The sequence below is a fragment of the Mytilus galloprovincialis genome, chromosome 1 (assembly GCF_965363235.1).
Source record: "Mytilus galloprovincialis chromosome 1, xbMytGall1.hap1.1, whole genome shotgun sequence".
In the NCBI taxonomy this organism is placed as follows: domain Eukaryota; kingdom Metazoa; phylum Mollusca; class Bivalvia; order Mytilida; family Mytilidae; genus Mytilus; species Mytilus galloprovincialis.
In genome coordinates, this window is record NC_134838.1 from 10,059,700 (window position 1) to 10,076,340 (window position 16,641).

Below are 16,641 nucleotides of genomic sequence, written 5' to 3' on the forward strand. Positions count from 1 at the left end.
AAGATACCCCAATGATGATTGTGGCCAAGTTTGGATTAATTTGGCCCAGTAGTTTCAGAGGAGAAGTTTTTTGTAAACACATGAAACAATTACAAAAATTTAAGAAAAATGGTTAAAAATTGCCTATAAACGGCAATAACTCCTTAAGGGGTCAACTGACAATTTTGGTGATGTTGACTTATTTGTAGATCTTATTTTGCTGAACATTATTACTGTTTTTAGATAAATCTTGACTTGATAAAAAATATTAATCCATGTCAGATTTGCTCTAAATGCTTTCGTTTCAGAGTTATAAGCCAAAATCTTCATTTAACCCCTATGTTCTATTTTTAGCCATAGAGGCCATCTTGGTTTTTGACCGGGTCACTGAACACATTTTTTAAACTAGTTACCCCAATGATGATTGTGGTCAAGTTTGGTTAAATTTGGCCCATTAGTTTCAGAGGAGAAGATTTTTGTAAAAGTTAACGACGACAGACGACGGACCAGGGACACCAAGTGATGAGAAAAGCTCACTTGGCCCTTTGGGCCAGGTGAGCTAAAAATAGATGTTTCTCATTGCTTTTAACCGTATAAGAATGATTTTATGTGCATCGAATTATTAATCAAACGATTTACCGTAGTTTCACTCACATTGTTGAAATTCTTTTTCTTTAACTAACGAGTACACGTACAATGCATGTGTTGTCAATCTCTAGCTAGGGGTTAAATTGAAGTTCACATGAATACAGATTTAAAGAGGTCGACTCATTCACTTGCAAGTGAATAACTAATTATCAATGTTTCTTAGCGCAATTTGACAAAATTGAACCTTTTTGGCTGCAAAAAGTGTATTGTTATTTCACTATTTCACTTTCATTATTGATTGAACAAAAAAAATCAAACTTTAGATTTTTTATAAATACAAATACAAAAACCATGAAAGAGGATCAACATTGATACATAAGGTTTTAACAAGTGAATTAAAATGTAAGTTACAGATGGCATCACCTTGCCAAAATTTAACAATGAACACAAATAGAAAACATTTACATCATTCGATTGTCAAGTCTAAAAATAAACACTGTACTTCAGAATCATAAAATTTACTAATTGTTAATATACTGCATCAACATAATAGTACATACTGGTCATATATATATATATATGTTATGTACAAGTTATCATTTTGTACAAATTATAATTAGTACAAAAATATTGTACAAATTATAATTTGTATTTTGACTTTGTACGAATTGTAATTTGTACAAAAAGTGCTTGTACAAATTACAATTTGTACAAAATAGGACAAAAATTCACTTATATATAAATAACTTGTACAATAATTTTTTATACGGATTTTGGCGAAAAAAGCATTGATACACATTATTGAATTGCTACGTACTAAATGACCTGAAAGTAAACCTAAGTTACATAATTAAAAAAAAATAAAAAGTAGTTCTTTATCAATTGTTAGAGCAGGTGATATAGTGATTTATGGAATCAGGTATTGCAAACCATCTTTTGACTCTCAAATCGATAACGACCTGTTTTACAGGCATTTTAACTGTTTCATATAGCGAGCGTTGAAGCTCAGGAACCGTTGCTGTGAATAAACATGTGTATTTAGTTGCTTCAGTCAGACTTTTAGACAAAATAAATATCCCAGAAGATTAAACACCCCGTTTATCATTGTTTTTTTTCAACAATATGAAATATGAAATTTTACAAATATACCCCGTAATCGTTTGCAAAGTTTCAAAATAAAAAAAAATACCTCAAAATAACGATAAGAACTAATCAAGCAGTACTATTGAATGATATTTTTTTTTTAAGAAAAAGACGTTTATGTATTAAAAATTTGAAAAAAATCCTATTTGTTTACTTTTTTTTCTCTCAAAAATTTCAAAGATCAACCTGCCTTTTGTAGTAAGTGTTGTGTATAAACGGTGTATTATGTTAATAAGGTTTAGTGTGTTGTCAGTTAATTACAATTCTATTGTGTGAATCATTGCATTTTTCACCAAAATTCGTATTTAAAACTGTTGTACAACATGTACAAGTTATAAGTGAATTTTGGTCAAATTTTGTACAAATTATAATTTAAACAAAATGATAACTTGTACACAACATATACACTCAATAGATAGACCATCTTACATCATAGTACTATCTTACTACACCATAAAAACCAATTATACCAAGCATGTTTCATTAGATAGACCATCTAACATTTCTGTTTTGTTTGATTAATCATTCCTAATGGGCTTTGCACATTATTTTTTCTAAGTGTTATATTTTTTAAATTCTATTTCAAACTTAATTATCTTTTTCAATTAGAGCATTCATTTTTTTGTATACACAAGTCCAAGTTCACTTTATTTCATTCTTCTAAATAATCAAAATTTGTATTCATTGAAATGTATACTAAAGTAACTCAACAGTATAACCAAAATCATACATAAAATAGTGTAAATATACTATAATGTTGCAAAGCATAAGCCAATAAATACAGAATAAAGGACTCTTTGTTTTTGATACTGACTTTATCACTGTGTTATATCAGGTGAGCCCGAACCTGAAATTTCACAGTGATAAAGTTAGTATCAAAAACCAAAAGGTCCTTTATTCTGTTTATCGGTAATTACGAAAAAATAAAAATATTTACAATAAAAAAGCAAATAACAAACGAACTATATTGCGTCGAATTACAGCGATTCATACTTGATGTCACAGGCTGCATTATGTCATTTGAAATTTGGTCACAGTGTAGTAATCATAGCGTTCTTTGCACAAAATATTGAAAATGAAATATTGCATGTGTTTTATTAATTTTGTTTTGGACACTGTAACAATTCCAAATATAAGCGGTTAGTCATATTATTTCTATTTTGTCACAAAGCACAGAATGATAGTGATACGATATGAGACATCAGATTAGTTATTGTTTTAGAATTTCAACTTCAAGCTCAATTTTTTTTTATCAATCTTTGGCTTATGGACAATGATGGATAACATTTATCTTGTCTGATATTATACACTCAGCGTTCATCCTGACAACAACCACATTGATTTCAAATCATTTTTGGAAAGCACTGTGTAATTTAGTCCAAACAATTATGACATCTTGAAAGACTATTATATCGTCGCTGGGCTTCCAAAATGTTGTAAATGACTTTTTTGGCTAAAAATACTTTTTGACACCAATGGTCTGGGCAGGAGAAAATCTTTGGTATTACAAAATAGCAAACAGTTAGACCAATCAAAACGTTTGAAATAAGACATATTACAAAATTGCCAATGTCAGTTGTTTGTAAAGTTTGCTTCCAAAATGTTATATGAAAATTTGAAAATCATTGTATAACGGCTTTGGGAATTAAATAATTGTACACTTCTTTATTTCTGTGAAAATAATTTAAGTTCTTTGATAATCCAGAAATGTCTCAGTTTTCATTTCACTGTTTTTTACAAAAATGTTCAAGTTCGCATACAATATTTTGGAAGCATTCATTTTGTCAAAATTTTCCAGGGGCAGCAACCTAACAACCAGTTGTCCAATTCATCTGAAAATTTCAGGGCATATAGATTTTTACTTGATAAACAAGTTGTCCCCTTGTAAGATTTGCTTTGAATGCTTTGGTTTCAAAGTTATAAGCCAAAATCTACATTTTACCCCCATGTTCTATTTTTAGCTATGGCAGCCATCTTGGTTGGTTGGCTGGGCCACCACACACATTTTTTAAACTATATACCCTAATAATGATTGTGGCTACGTTCGGTTTAATTTGACCCAGTAGTTTCAGAGGAGAAGATTTTTGTAAAAGATTGACTTTGGCAAATTGTTTGATCATGTTGATTAATCCCTGAGCATTGGAATGAGTTACATGAGTTAGTTTATTGCATTTTTCTGTTGCACAGAATATTGACTAAATCTATTCTGTTATAAGGTTTCGTCACACACTTTCTTGGCTACTCATTGAAACAGTGTCTACAGAATTTCCATGCTGGCAAGAACTATTGTTATTATTTCCATGTAAACTAAGTTTCTCAACTGGCAACTGTGGAGTTGCTAACCATGAATGATTTAAAATGTCTTCAAAAGATGGCCTATCTGATGGACGAATTGCTAAACACTTTTTTATTAAGTCTTTCACATCATGTGATAATCTTCCCCTAAATGATACTTCTGCTTTCATGATTTGTTCATCTTGTTCAAATGGAATATCTCCACAAACTAAGTCAAATAATAAAATTCCCAGTGACCACACTGTTGCTGATTTACCATGGTACCGATGGTGTTTTATCCATTCAGGAGGACTGTACACTCTTGTACCTTAAAAATAAAGATATGACAATTAAGAATAACTTTTCTAATGCATTTCTATACAGAATTAACAGTTAAAATTAAGCTTTAACTTTTTTAATGCATTTCTATACAGAATTTAAGTTTTATATGTATTTTTAGTCTCAATTTTTGTCATCAATCAACTGAATTCTTACTGCCTAAAATGAAGTGATGTGTGAAGTGTTCATGTCACAACTCATTCATAAGAAAGCCTGACAGATGATCAATTTATAATATATTAATACCCTTAAAGTAATTTGTGTTAGTAAAATTTACTAATAACCCCATTTATTCATATCTAATAAGCCAAAGTATTGATTTAAAAAACTCGGGTAAATGTTTTGACATGCATGACTGTTCACAGGTATGCAAGGAGTTCTTGTGAACCAACTTAAAATGTCCCACATAATCAATTCTACAGTTGACTTGTTACAAATTATAAAAGCATTTAATAATAGGTTGATAGCAACCAGTCATATTTTTTTGGCTAATGCTACCAATACATGTATAATAACCCAATATCATAACTTGTTATGCACTGTAATTTAAACCTAGTTGTTAACTTTGTGTAAACTATGTATGCTATGTATGTTTCCCTACTGAATATATGAATCATTGCCAAGTTATGCTGAGACACATGTGTGATCATTTATGCTGATATTTTCAGCAGCAGCAACTGTGTAATTGATATGTTTTGCTAGCAGGGGTCGAATTTAAGCTTTTTTGTGTACTGGCCAGCTGGACCAGTGGACTGAAAATCAACTGGTCCGGCTCCAAATCTACTGGTCCTGCAAAAATGACATGCAAAATTGAGTGCTGGTATCTATGATGAGTTTATTTTTTGACAACTTTATCAACTGAAATACATACGGTAGTATCCCCCGTAATTGATGTCGCAGGTAAATTCTTTTGTAAACAAACCGAGATTGCAAAGCAATCAGAGATTTTTCAGGGCTTTCCATTGAAGCCGGTAGCCGGAGAAATCCGCCGTTTACGGTGGCTTCAAGTGCCGGCTATTTCACTGACAAAAATATAAATTCAAAAAGAAAAAACTATCTTTTTCAAATGTTTACAGGCAGTCGAGAGACGTATTGTCGTAAAGTCGCGGTCACGATAAACAAGGATGAAAAGTCAGTGTTTACCTTGGGCTAAATATAGTTCACATGAATTCAGGTCACTGATTGGTTGTCTATTTAAAGTCAGAATGCATCGTTTCTTTTCAACGACAACAAGAGAGACTTTCCGGTGGCCATTGAAGGATAACAATAGAGATGTTCCGATGGTCATTAACTCGTTGGCTTTTTTTGGCTTTTAAAACCACAGGCGCTTGGGTGTATGATACAGATTTTTTTTTTTATTTTTTTTTTTGCTGATTAAAATATTCAATTTTCTATATACTCGACCTCAAATAAATAACATTTCCAAATGATTTACGTATCCGACTTATTGAATAGTTTACAAAAAAAAAGAGAAAATCAGGGGATATATCAATTTTCTGTCAATGCTTGAGAAATAATTGTATGGTTTAAATAGGCGTATTACAGTCTTTAGAGAGAAAAGGGGGGGGGGGGTCATTTGTTTACAAATGCACGTAGTTATGCAAAAAAAATCGATCAAGATTTTTTTAACAAACCGGATTATTATATGAATAAATCTCCTTTAAAAGTAAATGAGTTTTAAGCATGAAAATTAAAAAAAATAACATAAAAAAAAATGAAATTTCTTTGAGATTTTTTTTTCTTTCTTTAATTTCATACATAAAAAATGGTCATTTGAAAGATGAAATTAGGTGCCAGGAGATTGCGAGAATGCAGGATTTTGCTCTATTTATACCAGAGCTTCTGGGGGCCTTGAGCGGCCCCCAAACCCCCTGCCATAAGGCACCAAGCTTACAGCTTGGTGGGCGTCTGGCTTCGCCGAATGCATGTTACAGCCGCCTATAATTTTAATTCAGCCTTCTACTTCAATTTCAATGGAAAGCCCTGATCAGAGATTTTTATCGGCAAATTTCTACTGGTCCGCCGGACCACCAGCTGACACAATCTACTGGTCCGACGCAAATTCTACTGGTCTAGGACCATCGGACCAGCGCTAATTTCGACCCCTGTTTGCCAGCCAATGTAAAGCATTCTTAGCATCTCCCATATTGAGCATGTTGAGATCAATTAAAATGTGTAGGTGGATGAACTTTAGTATTAAATCAAATACTCAATATTCCTATAACACTACAACAAAATGCAATCTATTAAAGATGCTCACCATCAAAGGTCACATAAACTGTATCTTTGAGCAATGTACCAGATCCAAAGTCAATTATTTTCAGTTCACCAGTTTTCAAATCCACTAAAATATTTTCATCTTTAATGTCTCGGTGTACAACACCTGATCTATGAACACTATAAAGAGTTTCTACAATTTGTCTAAAGAACACTTTGCTGGTTTCTTCATTTACAGCGCCCTTTTCTGTGATATAGTCAAATAAGTCTTGAACATGCTCTGGTCGTTCCATCACTATAACATAACTGTGAGCACTATTGTTTTTCACTTCATACCAATCTAACATTTTAATACATCCAGAAACATGAGAAACTTTTTTCAAGAGAATAATTTCCATTGGTATATTATGTCCATTATGAAGTCCCCATTCAGTCACTTTAATTTTGTTGATTAATTTAACTGCAACCTGAAAGAGATATATGGACCATAATTTGCTATTGGGCTCGTTTCCTATAACGATAGAAAAGTGATAAAAATGTGTATTTCTGTAAGAAAAGTTGTAACTACATCTAAAGATGCCTTTATTTTTATCAACATACAAGTGTATGCTACTCTTCCCTAGAAAAAAAATTGTAATTAACAAATTTCAAAGATTATACGACCGTATTTTTGTGTCGCTTCTCGTGTTACTTTTCGCTTCCGAAGTGCATAATGCTGACTGATTTATAGATAATCGTCACCGGCAAATTCGTAACTTTTGCTTTCAAATAATAAAGAACATCGACCAATAAGAATAGTCAGAAGAAAATGCCGAGAACTATAAGTATTTCTGTAGCAGGTGTAAGAACACTGGCGTTACTTTCATTTCCGATTTCGTAACGCAAATTTTAGATGATGTAATCTGCTTTGTTGTAACAGAATTCTTTATATCAATATGCAAATATGAACTCTCGCGAGATGTTCAAACAGGTAAATCAGAGATGATTTTCATTCTAGTTTTGTTCTTCGTAATAATTAAGTTAGAAAATGACGTTATTGTTATACGTTACATTTCACACGAAACAAAAGTCCAGTTATTTCCTTTTTTTATTAAAATTGTTTTTGTCGTTAAGTTCTAATCATTTCCGGACATAGGTGAAACATGTGACTAACATGTGATCACGCCCTTACGGCCGGATATACGAAATACTAGGTCTAAACATTGTTTTTGTTTCCAACGGGATGTTAGCAAACATAATCTGTAGACTTGTTTCGTCTTGTATCAAAAAGGAAAATACAATTTTCAAAGAGATTGCACCGGGGGTCTATTATTTTTCCTATGTGCATAATGTTACATACGATCTTGTGTGAAAATATATGCCCAATGACTTGACAAAATTGATTTCAGATTTGACGATGTTATAACACACTTCGTTTCAGGATAACGATGTAAAGGGTCCTTGGAAAATTCAATCGAAATTACGTCTCTTATCATTGTGCCGATGCTCGTTGGATTGATTTTGCTTCAGCAGTAAATATTACTGGATATTTTAGGTGAATTAAGATAATTTAATAAAAAATACATGTTAATATACCGTTACACTTGGAATGTACAAATTTGGTATCTTTGTCACAATTTTTAATTATTTTTTTTTATTCATGTTCTGCAAACACTTTTCAGAAATGCAATAAACTTGTCAAAGGAGAAGTAAACTTTTACCATGCATGACTTGAAAGGAAGTACTTTATTGATTTTAGCCCACTAAAGTATGTTAAAATGTGGAAACCATGTAGATGGTGTACAGGTCACAAATATCACATGGTGCCTATTTTAAAGATTTTAATTCCAAGTTCAAAGTTTTTTTCTTTACTGAATTTAAAGAATTTTACATTGCCAATGATTTGGAATAAATTGTATATAACTGGAATTTCAAGACCAAATATAAATACATTTTTTTGGCTAAAACATCAAGATACAACGATTATGGTATCCTGTATCAATGAAGAAAATATGGAAATTTCTGAATAAATTGTACTAATTGTTTTCAAAACAAGCACATATTTAGGAGTTTTATAATACAGTTACATTTAAGATGGATTTTAAGAAAAAGTATACTGTTCGGATTATTTTAAGCAGATTTTGCAATAAAATAAAACTAAAAAAATGCTTTCGGTTTCTTATGGTTTCCTGTCGCGTTTTAAAAAAACTGTAATCTAACATCGAAAATAGATTTTAAATATAAACATGAAGCAAGTAACACTAGTAATGGTGTTCATTTATGTCTTTTGAAATATATTGTGCAAAATAAAGAAAATAAAGATTGGTTTCCTGTTTGGTTTCCTGTCACGTAAACGGTGAATCAAAATGTATTAATTTTTTCTTGAAAAACTCAATTGTTCCATTAATACTATTCTAACACCAACACAACCCACAGAATAAAAGTTAAAGTTTTAGAACTTATAAAAAAGGATAAAAAAAAGAAACCAAAGACTGAATACCAAATTATGGTCCATATATATATCAAATCTGTTAACAACAATACAATGTTTTCATTTTTCAAATATAAACATTTTAAGTAATGTGTTTTATATTTTCATTTCTATTAATTTTTAACAAAGAGGATATATATGTCTAAGAAACAAATGTTTTCTACTATGAAATTTGTTGTAAAAGTTAAAAAGTTAAAAACAAAATTCTTTATTTTATACTTACAAGTAGACCATCACTTTTCCTTGTGCCTCCATAAACTGTTCCAAAACCACCACTTCCCAGCTGTGCACCAACATGATATGTTTTATTGAGCTCTTTTTTTCCTTTTACTGAAAAAAACAAGAGAGACATATAAAAATATGAGTCTAACATAATGCATAAACAACAAAGTAACGTGGAATCAAGTAAAGATGTAATGTACTAACTCGCCATATTTCACTTCAATTTAGAAAAGTAAAATCAAACTTACTTTGCTTTTTCTTCCCAACATGATGATATTTGAATATATCACTTATTTATCATTCAATATAGCCTTAAAGTACTAGGTATTCACTAAGCAAATCTCAAAAAGACATCCCTGTTGACACGACAGAATATACAAATGTTATGAGTTTCTGAAGTTGTGTGTATAGTATAAATGTTAACTATCAATGTGCTATAATCAGGACACAATTCATGCGCTAAGGCACATCCCACTTGGAGAGATGCCAGATTTGTGTTTTGAAAAAGTCTGTTGAAATATTTAATAATTTATATGATGACAATTTCTTACAAAATGCTGAATTTACTATCCTGAGCTTTGAAAAATATTATAAGCGAGGTGTAAGTAATATAAAATTGAATGCAGACAGAGAACTATATTGCGTTGTAGTGATTTGTCTGATTGAATATGTTATAAATCTGTCCGGCTGCCAAATAATAGCTTGCCGCTATTTTTTTACCTACTGTAATATTGATATTTATAGACTATCGTTGATCATCTCAACGAGATTGATTTTCTCGCTTGAGCCGGGACGGCAATCGAGTTGAGATGACCAATGATAATCTGTTTATCGCTATTTTACCTGTGACGACGTTGTCAATAATAATAATAATAATAATAATAAATTCTTTATTTAAAGAGGGTAAACTCAGTTAGTTACAATAAACTAATCTTCCCTGAGGCCCTCACATACAAATTACAATACAATCAAAACAGATATTTACACATAGTTAATTTACACTCATGTAGTTCAATGCATTGTTAAGAACATAAGATATAATGCTGTTTAAGATGTATACATGTAGTCAAAAAATAAAATGAAAATAATAAAAAATAAAAAAATATACAAATACATTGTAGCAAACATTTCTTATCAGGGTTGTGTTAGGTACTTCTTGATACTTTGCTTAAAAGTAAGTGTTTTGAGCTTTACGCATTGTGTGTGGTAGTCCATTCCATAATACTGATCCAGAATAAGCAAAGGATTTCTTAAATAGTTCAGCTTTTGGCTTAGGAACTATCAGATTACCTTGAGTGACACCTCTTAAGGAGTAAGGATTATTATCTGATTTCAGTTTAAACTTTTGAACTAGGTACATTGGTGCTTCCATACGCATACATTTATATAGAAGTAAATATTTGTGGTATTTCATTCTATTGTCAACTGTCATCCACCCAAGTTGAGGGGGATAAAGGATCTGCATCTAGAATCAATCTTGCTGCCCTTTTTTGGAGTTTTAAAATTATTGTTATCCCTTCATTTTTACATTCACCCCAAATAATACAGCAGTAGTCAATTAAGGGAAGAATATACCCATTGTAATATGTTTTCCTTGCATTTATATCTAAAAATTTCTTTATTTTTAATTTCATGTCAATTGCGTTAGCAATGCCACGTGCCTGCTTAGTATGATATGAAAAATTATCACAAAAAAAGATCAAAGGAAAAATGCACAAAATAGCGATAAATGTCTTTATATGAGGTAGTTTTTGATAATTCATATACTAGAAGAGAAAACAAAACACATAATAGCATAAATTTGATTTATTTTTCTCTTTTATCACTACACTGAGCAAGCTAAAAAACAAAAGTACAAAATTTCATAACAAACGCATAGTATTCCACTTTTTATCACAACTTTGTAACCACATAAGATTTTATATTGCAACAACCAGTAAAAGAAAGATACATAAATTGTCTATAACACTGAACCAATAATGTCGTTTATATTAAGTTCACTTATTAACTATCAATTGATAAAAACAGCGCAATTTAAGTTGTAAAAAAATTGAAAACAAAATGTTTAATAATTTAATGTGTGGGAAGTTAATTTATGTGTCAGTAGATGTTTCCTGGATAGTTGTGTCATCGACAACATGTAAATATTTTATATGTAGTAGGTATATAAATATCAACCACACAATAATCGCTTTTTTCCTTTTTCAGTGTTCATCAAAGAGATATATGCCATAACTAAGTAATAGGTTGTCTATCAATAATATCACTAACCTGATGACATTATAATCATGATAATAGTCTCATCACTTGCTATCAATGTTAACATCCTAAAATAAAAAAAATCTTCAATTCATAGCAACTCAATAAAATTTTCTTTTGTATTTTTATCAGTTAATTAAAAATAAAAAGAATTGTCTTCTTCATGTTCTTATTTGACATGTTTGATCCACATTATGGTATTACAAACAAATATGAATTTCACAAGAATCAAAGTTTAAAATTAGCAAGTTGTATTTAAAATTACGTAAACATATTCATGAAACTTTATGACATTTATAAAATCATGCACATTTTTACAGTGTTCTCCACAAAAGATGCATTTAGCATCAAGGTATTATGGAAACTGGAAATGCTATCTTGCTTCGCTTCTAAAAATTATATCATCATCCAAAACATAATCCATAAGAAAACCATTTCAGATAGTGTCACATAAAGGCCTGGGGAGAACACTAAATTATTTGCTATACATTTTGTAATTTGTTGGTTATACTATTGTTGACAATTATGACATAACCAAAATCGCTATTAAACATGTTAAAATGGGATGTAAAAAATTAACACACATTAAAAAAAAAAAAGAGAAAGTAAATAAAATTTATCAATTCTGGCCATACTTTATTTGTTTGGAAATCAGAGAACCCCGACATTTGACAGGTTGCTGGCAATTAATATTTGAATTAGTCATGTTACACATACACATTATAGAAATAGTATTCCTACACCAAACATAGTGCCATTTCTGGCCCTTTAATACCTGCACCCTCTATGAGATGCTAATACTAATACACAAATGTGGAAGTGAACAACAACAAAAATACCATTAAATGCATAATTAGTTAAAAAAAAAATGGCCTTATCTATACTACGCCGCATTTTTGCGCCTGACCCAAGTCAGGAGCCTCTGGCCTTTGTTAGTCTTGTATTATTTTAATTTTAGTTTCTTGTGTACAATTTGGAAATTAGGAATTTCTCGCTACATTGAAGACCTGTTGGTGACCTTCTGCTGGTTTTTTTTCTATGGTCGGGTTGTTGTCTCTTTGGCACATTCCCCATTTCCATTCTCAATTTTATTCATCATGTACAACATTCTTTTAAATATGTCTCTATGTTCACAATGACTGAGGCTGCATGGACTAATAATCTAAGGTGGCCTGTTGCTATTAGTTTTTAACAAACAGATTTAATCAAATGATCACCATTACTATTACAACTTAGTTTTATATATACACAGTCTTGTCCCTTTTGAAATGAAAATGAAAGTAGAATCCCGCGGAATCTCGTTTTGAAAATTCTTAGGGGAAGGTCTAAAACGCGGAAGTGAAAAATTGGTGTATTATAACTAATATCTCTGGAACCGCTAAAGCTAGATTGATAAATAAAACTGATTTTGAAAGCTAATGTAATAGACTATCAGATAAAATTAAAATATAGTATATTTAAACATGACTTTTTACCGAAAAGTTGACCGGAAGTCTTTCTTAGCATGACTCTGGCAACACATTTTTGAACATTAAAACTTAAATTCACGAAAAAGCATATAACCCGGTCAAAATCTGTCAATTGATTCTTAAAGACAATTTAATGACAAATAACATCATATAAAGAAAAATATGAATACATTACGTAAAAAGGGTAAAAAGTTGATCGGAAGTCACCCTTGTATAGAAATGATGAAGTCAAATTTTCAACTTTGAACTAAAATTCACAAAAAAATTAAAAAGCCCGGTCAAAATCAAGAACATGACTCTGTAAAACAATTTAATGACAAATAATATGATATAAAAAGAAATATAAATACATTACGTAAAAAGGGTAAAAAGTTGACCGGAAGTCACCCTTGTACGGTCTCACTAATTAGCTGTAGTAGAGTTGAATTTTAGTCACGTTTCTAGATTGAATTTATTAGTAAAAATATACATGTATGTTCTTTCCTTTGAGATAAAAAGAATGCACTTACTTATTTTCATTGGGAAACTTCAGTTAAGCATATATTTATGTTGAATTTCATCTATGATATGCACGTTGCAAACCGGAAGTAGTTGACCCATAGCCATTTTATGTCCTTTTTAGACAGTGGTCAGTTTTGACCAGTAAAATACTTATTTACAAAATTTACTCGTAACTCTCGAGTTTTACCCGTATTTACATCGATGTTGTCGGTCAAGGTCTATTTTCTTTTGTTCTCATTAGTATAAATAGGGCGAGTTTTTAGTAATAAAGCAGTTGCAGCTTGAGCCGACCTCGACAGGTCATTTCTCTTACCTACGGAACTAAAATAGTTTCCACCAGGTTTACTTAGGAAACGTTCCAGATAGTGACCTTGTCACTCATTTTAAGGTACAGTGTTCATTTTATGTTAGTTAAAGTACACAACGCGAAGTATTATTTCCATTTAGATTAAGGTTTACTTTATATTTTTGAGAAACTTTACAATTGTTAGGAATTTGTGTTCATTTATTTTTGTTGGATTGATTTACTATTGTTAAATTGATTTACTTGATATACTATTGTTATTTTTGTCAAATAAACGAAGTAGTTATTTGAATCAGTTTTGTTAAAGTTAATAGCCATTGAACAAATACAACGGGTGTATCCTACGAACGAATTCTGGTAGAAGTACTAGCCACTACACGCCCAGAAAAGGAAGCTCAGCTTTCCAATCTGTTACAAATGGTGCCGCGTGACCAGGATACACTTGCATATGTATTTGTTTAATTAAAAAGCTCATATATTCAGAGAAAATAATTTTTTGAAAATAAATTTTTGTTTTGTTGAAAGTAAATTGTACATTTTTTCGTGAAGATGGCTTATAGCCAAGAGGAAGATCGTTTCTCTCTTAGTAGTCACGGTGATAGAGATATAGATAGTATATGTTCAGAAGAAAATATACACGAGTCTTTAATGTTTACTCGTAGATATCCTAGTCCTACACGAACGGTGCCAGAAACACCTTTTCTTATTGAACCCAGGGTTTTTAGAGAGAGTAGTTTTGATTCTGACTCAAAATCCTATAGAGAATGCGACGTGCCTACGCATGATACAGGTTATTTAAGTCTGAAAGAGCCATCAAAGCCAAAAGTTAGTTTTTCAGATGAAAGGTTTCCATTATTAAGTTTTTCTAGAGAAGAGTTTGTTAAACCTCAGTTTCGAAATGTTCAAGATGATACAAATGAAGTTTCTGATTCGGTACCAATAAGGGAGATGTATACACAAAAGGTTATGCCGCCTGAGCCTTTTGAATATAGGGATACATCAGTATGCTCAAAGGTTTTTGATACAGAAGTTATTAAAGAGGCTCCATATTTTAAGCCTAAAAGTACTTCCTCTCATACTATTAGTACACCTTCTTTTACAAGAAGTGTCTTGATTCCTAGAGACAATGAGGCAAGGGGGACAAGTAATGTACCTGTGGCTAGTACACCTACTTACAAAGAACATTTTCCTTCAAGTAGTTTACGCTACAAAACATATCCAGAGCCTCGAATTACACATACTAGACCGACATATAGTTTAGATAGTAATCAAAGGGAGACTATTGAGGAATCAGTGTATACCTTACCTAAAGCAAGGCCTCCCTACCCATTAGACCCATATCCAACTGGCAGGTTTAGCAATTTCGAACATATTCCTCAGAGTAATGCATTTGTACATTCTGATAGAGATCCAATAAGAGTTCCAATTTATATGCCAGGTTCTCTTAATCCTCATTCTGTAAGACAGACAGGTACACTTTTTGAGAACTCTCGTCAGAATAGGGATAATTTTTCAAATCCTAGGTTCTCAGTTAGTTCTCATTTAACACAGAATGTACCTGCACAAGCTATGATTACAAACCCACTTTTGGGACAAAATTGGATAGGACATTCAGGTCAAGCCACGAGTAACTTGACACATACAAATCATTACCCCATGAATTCAGCTATTGGTAATTCTACGCAAACAAATCATTATCCAATGAATTCAGCTATTGGTAATTCTACGCAAACAAATCATTATCCAACGAATTTAGCCACGAGTAACCCTGTACAAGCAAGTCATTATCCCATGAACTTAGCCATGAGTAACCCTGTACAAGCAAGTCATTATCCCATGAACTTAGCCATGAGTAACCCAGTACAGGCAAGTCATTATCAAATGAATACAGCTATAAATAACCCTATACAACAGACAATGAATAATCCAATGGGGACAAATATGAATCATCTAATGGTACCTCCTTTCCCAAATCACCCGTTTAATACAGGTACTAACTTGACAAATACTATGTGGCCAGTAACCCAGCCTGGTATGCCTGGTCATGTTTACAATCAAAATCCAGTTTATGTAAATCCAAATGCTGGATTCCATCAATCTAATTCTAGAAGAAAACAAAAAGAGCCAGCTACTTTTGATGGGAAAACTACGGATTGGGTAGATTACATCATTCAATTTGAAAAGGTCGCAAATTGGAATGAATGGGATATTTTTGAAAGGGCCCAACAGTTAATTATGAGTCTACGAGGAATAGCCCAGAGAACTGTTAGTGAATTAAACCCTTATCAATTAAATGACTTCGAATTTATTAAAAGAATGTTAAGTCAGAGATTTAACCCAGTTGAAAGGGAAACTGCTCACAAATTTGAGTTCAAAAATCGCAGAAAACAGAAAGATGAATCGGTGTCAGATTACGGACATGCGTTACGTCGCCTTGCCTCCCAAGCGTATACTTCTTTAGATCTAACTTCCATTGAAGCATTAGTGGTTGATCAGTTCGTAGAGGGAATAGGGAATCATGACTTAAAACGATATGTTCAATTGTTAAACAGACCAAAAACTCTTGATCAAGCCATTTCATACGCTATTGAATATGAAGCGTTTGAAGGTCCAGTGGAGAATATTAGAAAACCACAATTTTCGGATGAAATAACTTATCACACATATGTGGTAGATCAGTCCAAAGAAAATCAAAATCTTGAATCAAAAATCAAAAACATAATAATTCAAGAATTAAGAAAAGAGAATACTAAATCTGTAGCTCAGGAAACTGTAAGTGAAAAGAAAGATGAAAATAAACCTGTCAAATCTGTAAATGAAAACAATAAAAGGAAGAACATGCAAAACCAATAGTGGTACATGTAGACCATTTAAAA

General features: G+C 31.6%; 1 protein-coding gene and 1 long non-coding RNA gene across 4 annotated transcripts in view; both read right to left on the reverse strand.

The window, feature by feature from the left end:
* Positions 1–16,641, reverse strand: part of LOC143065051 (uncharacterized) — a 104,985-nt gene that overhangs the window by 5,460 nt on the left and 82,884 nt on the right. The gene's annotated exons all lie outside the window — the stretch shown is intronic.
* Positions 880–12,782, reverse strand: LOC143065037 (serine/threonine-protein kinase pim-3-like). 3 transcript variants are annotated; one of them, XM_076238343.1, is made up of 5 exons: positions 12,709–12,782; positions 11,504–11,559; positions 9,234–9,340; positions 6,584–7,007; positions 880–4,312 (listed from the first exon to the last, which is right to left on the reverse strand). In XM_076238343.1, exons 2-5 carry the CDS (start codon positions 11,556–11,558, stop codon positions 3,933–3,935), a joined length of 966 nt encoding a protein of 321 aa, XP_076094458.1. In that variant the 5' UTR covers position 11,559; positions 12,709–12,782; the 3' UTR covers positions 880–3,932. The 3 variants fall into 3 exon arrangements, with proteins under 3 accessions (XP_076094458.1, XP_076094467.1, XP_076094451.1); XM_076238352.1 differs by having other exon boundaries at positions 12,715–12,768; XM_076238336.1 differs by lacking the exon at positions 12,709–12,782 and adding an exon at positions 11,810–11,847.